Source organism: Atta colombica, unplaced genomic scaffold (genome assembly GCF_001594045.1).
Source record: "Atta colombica isolate Treedump-2 unplaced genomic scaffold, Acol1.0 scaffold27, whole genome shotgun sequence".
Classification (NCBI taxonomy): Eukaryota; Metazoa; Arthropoda; class Insecta; order Hymenoptera; family Formicidae; genus Atta; species Atta colombica.
The window spans coordinates 1954005-1966237 of NW_017259370.1; the positions used below are offsets into that span (position 1 = coordinate 1954005).

The 12233-nt window shown below is 37.9% G+C and overlaps 1 protein-coding gene across 1 annotated transcript in view; it reads right to left on the minus strand.

Moving 5' to 3' along the window:
* The window catches only part of LOC108689542 (protein pangolin, isoforms A/H/I/S), a 201074-nt gene extending 190770 nt beyond the window's left edge, over positions 1-10304 (minus strand). Inside the window, exons 1-2 of the mRNA XM_018196339.1 lie at positions 8515-10304; positions 8302-8380 (exon numbers count right to left, since the gene is read on the minus strand). Of these exons, the coding sequence (XP_018051828.1) occupies positions 8302-8380; positions 8515-8664 (229 nt within the window). The 5' untranslated portion in view covers positions 8665-10304. The remainder of the gene's footprint in view (positions 1-8301; positions 8381-8514) is intronic.
* Between the last annotated feature and the right edge of the window lie 1929 nt (positions 10305-12233).

A 12233-nucleotide genomic window follows, 5' to 3' on the forward strand; every position in this document is an offset into this window, starting at 1 on the left:
CTCTCTCTCTCTCTCTTCTCTCTCGAGCAACCTCTCCGAATGCAAGAAGTCCGGCAGGTAGGCTCGTTAGCGAACAGGTAGGTAGGTAAAGGCGAGTCAGGGTAGATGTATAATGCTGACTGTAGCCAGTGTGTGTCTGTGCTTACATATCGGGTGTACCGACGATATGCATCGCTTTATTCATTCAGATTTTATGGTGAATTTTCACTGAATCAGTTATTTGCGAAAAAGAGGACAGCGCGTTATATGCCCGCTTCTACGAATGTAAATTAATCTCAGTTTAACTTACTTTTTATCTTTTTCTAGTTCTTAAAATGAGGGAAAGAAGAATGAGTTGTGGACGGAGATTAATCTATTAATTGGTAGAAACACATAACACAGAAATTCTTCAAATTTCTCGAAAAACACTATCGTGAATAATATTTACATATTGATAATAATATCGTAATGATTTTTACCAAAGTCGCACTTGACTTACAAAATACGAAGAGTTGCTTGATTTACGTAAAAAGAATAAAAGATATTACAGGAAGGGCCATGGTTTTCATTTCGTGTTTACATATCCCATTAATTACATATATAGTTCACATAATTTTTTCTACTCATTGTGTTAAAGAAATTATAGCATAATTTACGATACACACAATTTATACGAAACGTACAAATTGTAACTACTTTTCTTCAGTTTTTCTTTTTATCGAAACTTGTGTATTATCTCATTATCACAATCATTGAAACTTTCAGATAACTTACAGGTATTTCGATATACCCGGTATATGTTGCAGAGCGTAAGAAATGGGTGGGTTAGCTCTGAGAAGAGACGAAGTAAGAGAAGAGAAAAGGAAGGATACCAAAGGAACGAGAGCGAGAGAGCTGTGGTGGGATGCCACGGACAACGAGAAAAGAAAGAAAGATAGAGAGAGAGGGAAATCGTACAAGCGATACAAGGAAGGCGTGAAGAAGAGAGTACGAAAGAATGAATGAGAAAGAGAGAGAAGAAAGAGAACTCGCTTGGGTGCCATGTGCATTGGTGAGCGGATACACATCGTACGGTTCGGAGGGAAGGTATTCGGGCAAGTTCAGGGTGATGCAGCAGCGGGTCTCTCCTCTCTTCGCGTTGTGGTTCTCTCTTATTCTCTCGCTCTCGCAATGTCTCGTTTCTTCGCCTCTTCTTTAAGAAGAGAGCCTCCTTCTCCTCCCTCCTCTCTCTCTCTCTCTCTCTCTCTCTCTCTCTCTCTCTCTCTCTTCACGATTTCGCGCTCGGCCGTCGGGGTTATTCGTTTCGTTTCGTTTTTCGTTTCTGAAGATAAGCCTATGGTGTGCTCGAGGCGATCTAGGCGCCCGACCGCCTACACGCGAACTCGTCAATTACTTCGCACAACGAGACACATCGTTTCTAACTCTCTCCTCTACCTCTCTACTACTGTCTCGCTTCTTTTTTCTCTCTCGATCTTCGAAGCACACCACGATGCATTGCGCATCGTATATCCGCAAAGTCCGAGGTGCAATCTGAATGCGCGGAGGCGGTTTCCGAGCAGCGACAAAGTATGTGTATCGAAAGGCGCGCTTTCGCGAGTGCCCACGTACATACATACCATCGGAAGAAATCGCGTGCAAACGTAGATACCATACGTATGTTATACCGACAACAGTGGGCGAACAGTGTGCTGCGAGTTCATTTCATATTTTATATTAAATATTATATAAAAGATAATTAAATTTGATTACTCAAAAATGAACGAGAAAAAAATAATAATTACTCTCTGTAAATACTTTGTAGAAAGAAATAAATCACATATTATAATAATTTTATAAAAATTTACAATTAAAATAGATATAAGAGACTTTTGCATATAGAAAAAAAATTAATGTATTATACACAAGTAATAATTATTTGTTTCAAGTATTTCAAATGTTTATATATGTCTGTAAATCTATCATAAGTTCATCACAAGCATTAAAATTCAAAATATGTCTGAATCCTAGTAAGTTTAATACTTTAATCAAAATTATTAAATTAAAACAAATTCAATTTTATAATATGTTTATATAAAATTAGTTTTTCGATAAATATTCTTAAAAAAAAAAAAATAAATTTTTCGTTTTTAATTCGTAATAAGTACATTAAAAAAATTTTAGTTGGAAATAAACCAGAAGATTCTGATCATATCAGTCACAATTTTGATTATCCCAATTAAAATTATAATTGATTTTCAACCAGAAAATTCTAAAATTTTTAATCAGTTTTTAATCAGAATTCTAATTAGGCAGATTCTTTTTTCAGTATACAGTTTAAGATTATCATCAAGGAAACATTATTAAAAATAAAATAAAATAAATAACCTTTATGATTATTTTACTTAAAAGAAAGAAAATTAATTGAATTACTTTTCTTAGTATTTAAAAAAAAAAAAAAAAAAATTCTGTATGTGCTCTCGCTAGAATCGTATTTCGCGATATCAGCACAGTTAACTTTGCAATAACAAATAAATGAAACACGAAGAAAGTTTCAGAATATTTTGATCGTACAAGTTCGAACTATCGCGCGAATCGTGATGTACGTTTAAATACCTATATGTACATCGTAACACGTTTACACTCACTTGCGAAGTCAAACTTGTAAAAGCTCTAATAATCGTCCGTATAGATATATACGTATAGATATATACAAGATTTTATTTTGTACACATTTTGTGTCTCACACACACATCGATTTTAATTCCAACCAACACGTAAATCATCAATTTCTGTAGAAAACAATATTTTGTAGGTAGATAGGATTTTACTCCAAGTGATAAGAATTTGCAATAATTATATATTATATATAATAATTACACACCATACATGTAAAATATATCGAACGGTTTTAATAGAGTAGCAGTTTTAATTAAATGTAACGAGAAGATTGTAAAGTCATATCCTCCCTATAGATTTAGGTAGATTTTTCTTCTTTTCGATGGATAATTAACGCGGTATGGCATACAGTGCTAAGCTAACAATGAAATGAATATTAACGAAATACTTGTATGATATGTTAATGATAATAACATTATGTTAATAATAATGATAATATTAATTAAGCACTCGCATTAAAACATACATATTTTGTGTATGTGTCCCTGATATTTTTTCAGCATCGACAGATACTGTAGGTAATAGTTTTACATAATCAAAAAAATATATCAAGTCGCGCGCAACAAAAATTCCAATATAAAAAAATGTAAATTCTTCTATGCACAAGTTTGTTTCTATTTTGCATTTTGTTTTCAATTGCAAGCAGATAAAAAACAGATAAAAAACAAGTTTCAATATGAGCACCATGTATATTATCTTTCCATTTCACCATTGATTCGCGTGTATGTACAATATATCAACGGAGGAGTGATGTTTGGTTAAAAGTGACGTCAGAATGTGACGTGTTACATACAATCTCGACTTTCTCGGCATATCTGAATAACTAGTTTTCATGCGGACAAGCGACAAAAAAAAAAACACGTGAAGCGGCTCTACTGAAGTCGGCCGATGCCAAGATTAATTCCGCTTGAGCCTCGCGCGCGGCCTTCCTTGAAGAGCCATAATTAACCACTTAAGCGATTACAACGGATCCCGACGTAACGTTTTACACGTTTTCTGTGACGGTGAGTGCAACGAATCCTTTCCTCTCTTTCTCTTTAATATTCACGCGTAGTCCCGTACGCGTAATATAGATACATATACATAAAACAAATGTTCCGTGGCGCGACAACAAAATTTAATCAATAGAAATTATAATAGAATAGTTTTCGAGTGCAATGGATTTGAACTTAACCCAGGTCGGTAATCTGAAGGAACCATGACCTCATCCAATCGGAAAACAAAGTAGAGCATGTGACATTGTTAATTCAAGTTACGTTCGAACTCACTGTACTCAAAAATACTTGGTATTCAGCCATAAGCTGGATTTTATATTAAATTTTTATACAATACCGTCTTGAGATGTCATGAACCAATCAGAGAGCCGCATTAGCATCTTAAGACATTACTTAAGACGGTCTTAAAATAAGAATAGAATATGAATACTTATAAGTTTCTATTGGGCAACGTATATAATATGCGATTACGAATTCTATTCATAATTTATATATATTTCGAGAAATATAATTAACAGGTGACAACGACAGAAAAATCAAATTCGCGATTATAGAGAATGATTTACGGAAATTTTTCGTACGGCTATTACATAAGCGATAAAGCGCGAGGTATTTTTAAGAGTCGAAACCTCTCAGAATAATCACGCTCTTCAGATAATACTGTAATCGTGTCTGTAACATCTCGAATACAAGATGCGGCAGGAGACGTACGGCCACGTTAACTCATTAAAATGTTTTGGCAACAGCATGACAGCATGCACGGTAGCGTGACATCGATTTGTCAGTGACAAAGAGAAAGAAGTGGTCACGGGAACGGAAGGCACGCACTTCATTGTATACGTTACTGAAACGCCAAGGCGATTTGTTCCGAACGAATTTGTCGCTTGTAAATTCTTCTTTTTCTATCATTGATAAAATGAAGTAGACGCGACTTTTGAACTTTTAGAAGAATGAGAAGACATTGAAGCAAAACATAAAAAACTGCAAAATTTTTTTTGTAAAGTATAAAAAGGATAGCAATTTGAGAAAATGATCCCGAGTTCCTCGAAAAACTGGTCTAATATTCTATAGTGTTACAAAAAATGACCATTAACCCTCCGCTTACATCGTGATCTTTTAGGAACAGTCAAAGTTTCCTTCTGTATTTTACTATATAAAAAAAAAACCAATATAATAACTGAATTTAAAAACGTTTAGAATACAAAGTACAGATGTAGAATAATAACAAAATATTGCCGATTTTTCATAACTGATTTAGTAGGAAAAATTTAATGTTGGCATGAAGACCGTGACGACTAGCAAAAAAAATGTTAAAAAACAGCGATATAGACGGAGGGTTGATAATTACAACCATATTTTACTTTAAATGCTAATTCTAATTTTTTTAATTTCTAGCAATCGCAGTAAAATAATTTTAACATAACTGGTTAAAAACATCCTCAGATTTTTAATGACTTCGTTAATTCCAGAGATCTGTAAATAATATTGAGAAACAAGGTTTAAAGAATGACGAGAAACATAACAATTCATAGCCTTGATGATTTTTTTTCAAAAGTATCATGGGAGGATACACGTTGCGCGTTTGAGTTTACTGCATTGTTTACATTAGTTGAATTTTTTTTCGAGACGTTTAGCGATGTTATCGCTCCCGTTTCACGGCCGCTATTCGTCTTTATACAAGGATTGCATCGATCTGCGATTAGTATTATTAAGTTTCTATTCTTCGAAAAATCGTTTCTAAAGAATTCCAAGTTAATTATAGCCTGATATATGCATTCCAATATGTATATAAATATTTAATATCCAGACAATGAAACAATAAAAATAAGATCAAGATAAATAGAAATTTTTGTATATGCTGCATAAATTTGATATGTGTACTCCATTGCATTGCAAATCTACGTTTGTAAAAAAGTAACTATAATATATATGTTTATGATTGGTTTTCCGTATAAAAGTAACATACTATTATATTGCATACAAAAAATAGATTTAAACGTGTAATGTAAACCAGTATTTATAGTCTGTTCTTATTTTAAAACCGTCTTAAGTAATATCTTAAGATGTTAATGCGACTGTCTGGTATTCGTAATCCGTTCTTATTTTAAGACTATCTTAAAGTGCTAATACTTAAAGTACTTTATAATTGATTCGTGACACCTTAAGACTGTACTTATGACAATCTTAAATATAAAAATCAACTATGAATACCGATCTTAGTGTCATTTTTACACAGAAAACTAATCATACACATATATTGTAGTCACTTTTTACACACTTGGATTTATAGAAATCTAATGGTCAAAACTGAAAGACAGTAACTAAGTATTTATTTTAAGTATCAAAAGCATTGCTGTTCAGTACCTTTAGTACTTCAAATAATTAATTACTGTTTTTTAGTAATAAATTGGCTAGCATTAAATGTTTGTAAGAGGGATGTGATTCCATGAATTACTACTCAAACTTGTCTAATACGTCTCTATATAATCATTGCTCGCGCAACAATCGGCTGTGTTTAGGCGATGACCTTTAAAAGAAGGAAAGAGAACGCGATTCGAGACGGCTTACAAAGTAGCTTTTATTGACGTTGTGCCAATAAGAGCAACATGGCATATCTCTTTTTCTCTCTCTCTCTCTCTCTCACTTTCTCTCATGCGTAGAATTGTCTAAGTGTCGTTGTCAACGCCTCCGGGGTTCGCGATTATTGCGACGGGTGAGTGTGGGCAATAAGGCCACCGTCGCTGCGCCGACGACAACGGCGACGACGGAGAAGAACCTTTCGAACGGTGACGACGTGCAACGTAATGCGGCGTAATGGCGAGGAAATTAATAGGAGCGCCGTGGCTAGTGGACAGCCATACGCTGGGAATCCGAGTCACATATTTTCCCTAGCCGACACAGAGCGCGCACACAGACGCGATTATCATCGGACCGTGAAAGCGGCTACGAGAGTAGGCACTTATCGTGCCGCGATCGATTTCAAATGACGTTAATCTAAGCGTGCGAGGCAGCGCAAGATACCTGGTGTGGCGTTATGACGCGATATCGAGCTAAGCCCGGACGCGGATACCATTAGGAAACGTCGCACCGTTGATACTTTATTATTTCATTCCTTCGCAATCAATTGCTGCCAACTCTGACTTCTCTGAATTCTCACGTCGCAAACATCCACTTACGGGCTATGGTATAAATATTATGCGATAAGCCGTAAGAAATGGACCGATCATAATCGGTTGTTCTCCTCACATTCAACTCTGATTCGTCAATTTCTTACGATTTAAAACTTACTGCCATAAAGGATACATGGTACTCTAAAAAAAACTTGAGCAGTAAGGAAATCAACATGTTGGATTTATTACTGCTTATACATTATGGCTTTACAGTCTCTACTGTGATTGGTTAATTCACTTACTATTTACGTTTTACTATTCAAGTATTTTTGTGTGCCCTATTACCCTCATTGTAGATGGCCCTTAAAATCATTCTACAATTGCGTAAGCATAGTTCTAAGTGGTTGTAACAATACACGGCGTCGTCTACAATACACGGAGCAAGTAAGAAATAAGAGTAAGAAATTAACCAATCACACTCGATTATTCTTCTCACATTCGACTGTGATTAGTCAATTTCTTACTCTTCTTACTTTGTGAGAATTGAACAATCACAATCGAATATTCTTCTCATACTCGACCGATGATTAATTCTTACAACTACAACCGCTTACGCAATTATAGAATAGACTTTAATAAGGAATTACTTTCAACTCTACGTTTTTTTTGATTGATGTGGATGATCGATGTATAGTTTTAAGTTGGATTACATTTCTACACGACGCGTCGATTATTTACAGATATTTAGAGAGAAATAGAAGTCTTTAAAAAAAAAAAAAAAAAAGTAAACTTGACGACGTTTTGTAATATGATACGTTGTAAAATTAAAATTACATTATGCCTCGTACACGGGCGCTCTTACGCATTATTTCCGTTTAAATAGACCTCCAGCCAGCTGTTTACCACGACGCAACGGAATGATGTATCGATCCCGTTGACTTGGTAGGAATATAGGGAAGGCTAACGAATAATTAAACTCACGCGACGAAATTGGCGTCGATATGATTCCCGCCGTCGTTCGCGAAATATCGAGGGTTAACTCTTCGTGACGAAAGCAAATTATCATCACTTTTTTCACGCACGGATCATAAATAGGCGGAAAATACAGAAAACCAGGAAGCAGAGTTACCGTGATAAGAACGGAGCAGAGAACATCAGAGAGTTGTCACAAATTCCTCATCCTAAAATTTCATAATTTTATCATTGCTTTCAATCGTGTTTCGAAATTTTTGTATATTTTCATCCTGATTGATGGAAATATTTCGTCAAATATTTCGTTGAGGGAGTAATTCAACATAGAAATGTAAATTACTATTGATTACTATTGACACTTTGCATTTAATTATCAAATTGGTAAGATTCCAAAGATTCCATAGAAGATAGATGTGCGATTAAACTTCTTTGGAGCCAAGAATTTTAGTTTTCCAGAAAATTTTGCAAAATTCTCGGACTTTTCTCGGATTTCGAGTTTTTATGATAACCCCGAACATGTGACTCTCGTAAAAGGCCTAAACAAATAAATCCCGGAAAGTCCGAAAGAAAAAAAAAAATAAGAGACTCACCGAAAACGGGACTGAGGTCGGATCTCGCCGACGTTTTTCCCGTCGTCGCGTAGGTCCCTCCGGCGAGCGTGCCCTTTTCCTGCAACACACATGCACGCACTTAATGCCTGCGTCCTTGCGACTACTGGGATATTTGGAAGGAAACGTATATATCGCGAAACACGAAACACAATAATGGAGAAGAAAGAAAATGTATGACGAAATGATCCGCACCTCAGACTCAGTAAGATCAATGAGATCGCTCTTGTCCTCGGTAAGGTTCTCCGAGGACCTCTTCTCCTCCTCGCCCTCATCCTTGAAGACCTTGACCTCGTCTTCGCTGCCGAGATCGTCGCCGCCGCCGCTGCTGCTCACGTGCGGCATTATTGCGGGCACGCGAGCGACGGCCACCGTCTTCCCTGTCTTCTCTCGTATTCCTTTACTTGCCAATCGACTCCGTGTTTCTCCGTCGGCGGGTGGTCAGATGCGACAAGTTCACAGCGAGGAGATTGAAAAAGTCGGAACGTTGTCCGTCGCCGTCGGCAATGATTTCGAACGGCGGCCGACGGCGCGATTCGTTGGCACTAGAATTTAGAAATGAGATTCACCGATCGCGACCGCGGGAATTCAACAGAATCACTGTTCACATTCGATTCGGGGTCTCATTAACGCGCATCCGGACGAAAAGAATCGTTGCCGCGCACGAATCGGATGATCGGAGAAAACTTGATAGCACACAGAAAGAACCGTTCACCGTCATTGGTCGCGCGCTGACAGTTGAACGACGAGGTTAGGCCGCACCACTTGACTCGCAAGACAAAGAGCCGGATTTCTTCGCGGCGTATCGCGATCTCCGTCGGCCCTGCCAGACCGAACTCACCGAACTCACCGAACTCGGCGTGGCGGCAATCAAAACGACAACCGCGCGGCGTCTACTTGAGTCAGATGAGAACACTTAGCACGACGGAGACGACGTAACGCGCAACGTCTCGCCGACGATACAACGACGGCGACGAGACGAGACGGCCGGGCGCGCCTCTCGCGAGTTGATCCCCGCGCTTCGTCGCGCGACACACGGCCGCGCTTTTCGCGCGCGAGTTTAATTTCCGGTCGGCGCGGCGTTGCGTTGTTGGTTGTCGGAGATAGATAGAGATAGAGAGAAAGAGAGATACGCGTGGGAAGGTCGCCGCTACCGCAGGAGTAGGAGGAGGGCGTGAAGATCGCGGCGTAGGATGATCAAGAGAGAAAGAGAGAAGCGTTAAAGAAGGAAGATGCGACGAACAGAGAGGTAGGTGGTGTATACTGTATTACTGTATACTATATGAGAAGGCAGGCAGGCAGGCAGGCAGGCAAGCAAGCAGGCAGGCAGGCCGTGACGTATTAATGCGCAGAGTGGAGCGCGTTGTTCCTTCTCTCCACTCGGCACTCGCGATCTCGCTCTCCCCGCACTCGGTTCTCTCTCTTTTTGACGTTAGCTGCGGGTGGACCTCTCAGTGCGCGCACCGCGAGCCCGGCTTGCACGTAGCATATTTGCACAAAGACGGCGGCCACGATGTTTCCGCGAGCGCACGATACTGCGATTCCGTCAACGGGCCCGTACGATCGACACGACGATGCGCGACTAATGTGGAACCACGACGACAACTACGGCACTGTCGTTGTTCTTGTAATTGTTGCTCTTGCTCTTGTTGTTGCGAACGGTGCACGCGCCGAGCAGTCATCGTGCCCGTGCGTGTAAAAGCAAAATGTTCGAGAGGATTGCGTGCGTGTCCGGTGTTGTTCCCGCCGTATATCTGTTATCTCTCGACCCGACTCCGAATATATCTCGATACGGCCTACTTGAATGCTCGGTGCCGACTGTCGGCGACGGTGAGCTCGGGCGGGCGGCTCTCCCACGCGACGACCAATCACGACGCCGGATTCACAGCGGCGGTTTCCCTCGCCGACGCGCCACCTCGCTCCCCCGCGATGCCGCGCTCAGCCAGTCATGGCAGGCAAGCACAGGCAAGGCGGCGAACCGACTCCACCCGACGGACTACGATCTCGCCCGAACATCACTTCGGCGCCGTCTCCGTCTCCGCCGTCCTGTCGCCGCCACCGCCGCCACCACCACCACCACCACCACCACCACCACTACTACCACCATCCACCATCACTACCACCACGAATGTGTCCATGTTGCCGTTGTCATCTTCCTTTCGTATCTCTAGGTAGTTTCATTTCATGAAGAAATCGCACTTTTAATCGCGAATGATGTCCTACAACTATTTCTTGACGAATTATCCAGGTTATCGTGAGTACGTACTCGACTAAGGTGAGAAAATCCAAACAACTTTTTCTTATTTTTTTTTTGTCAAGACTTTACTTGCAAGATTCGCGCGCGCGCACGTTTGTCACTACACTGGTCGTGCTCATAAAGCAGCAAAATAACCAACTGGTTATTACACTTATCGCGTTCGCCAGGCTAGTTGTTTTTTTTTCCACTGTAGATGTGAATTTTTTTTTTCTTATTTTGTAATATGTTATTGAATTGAGAAATTTATCGAGTAATATATTCATTGATTGTAAAATAAAAATGGCGGGATCGTTATGAATTTATTATCCAACACGAGCACGCGAACATGCTTCTGTGCGAAGCTATTAGGACAGGTGCATACCATGATTTCTTCAGCCACGGAAGAACGTAGATATTTATGATAATTTATGTCCGCTACCGCTCGTCGTAATCAATTTCAGCATTTAATTAATATATTGTCGAAAAGATACCTAAAGCTGATGTTTCATGTGTACGACAAGGCTTTTTAAGTCTGTTGATTGGTTGTAGAACAGAGACATTCTCAGATCTTTCTGTTCTGCAGCCAAACAACAGGCTTGAAATCTTTGTCATACAATACACGAAATATTAGATTATGAATGTTACTGATTGTCAATGTAAGTGCGCGCGTTGTGAAAATTATATATCTATGCGACTCGGGTCTTTGATGATGAGTTACTTTCAATATTTTAAATATTATGTTAATTTTCACAAATGCGCATGACTTAACTAATAAAAAGAAATCTTTAGCACATTGAAAGGTTTTTGCCACGCGATTGTCCGACCGCATGCATAGAAAATATGCATGGAAATATACATACTATACGCAAGTATATAATAATTAATAAATTAAAGTATATAATAATTAATTCTTTCAAGTATTTAAAAAGTTCATAATATCCGCAAATCTATCATAACATCTATCCACCACAAGTATCAAATTTGTTTAAAATATATTCTGAAAAACTTAGTGAATTTAATTCTTTTAAGATTATTAAATTAATACAAGTTTGGTTTGCTTATCATATAAAATAATTTTTTCGATTATAATTTTATATTATTCTTTAAAAGAAAATTAATTCTTGTTTTGAATACATGATAATGAATTTTTCTAAAATTTGAATAAATGAGTATATTTTAAGATTATTATGAAGAATGTATTCTTTGTTACTATCTAAAATTCTACTAATCTATCTACTATTGTAACTATTATCTAAAAAGAAGAATCTATCTACTATTGTAACTATTATCTAAAAAGAAGAAAGTAAATGGAGTAATCATTTTTCTTAACAATAGAATTCTTAACAATAGAATATTTTTCTAAATATATCGTTATTTTTTACTAAAACGATAATTACATTTGACATTATATCGTGTCAATTTGACATTAATGTCAAATATAATCATTGTTTTACTGTAAAATAACGATATGATTGAGTAGGAACAGTGGCGACTCACACATTAAGTTAAATTTGACACTATAGATTTAACAGTATATGTGAATGATACTTCCAATAGTTAAAAGTGACTCATTACGATCTACAAATGGATTATTTTTGTTAATAATAATGATTATTAATTGAGTGATTGAGTCTGAAAAAGAAACTCAAAACGTATACGTATATATATATATATATAT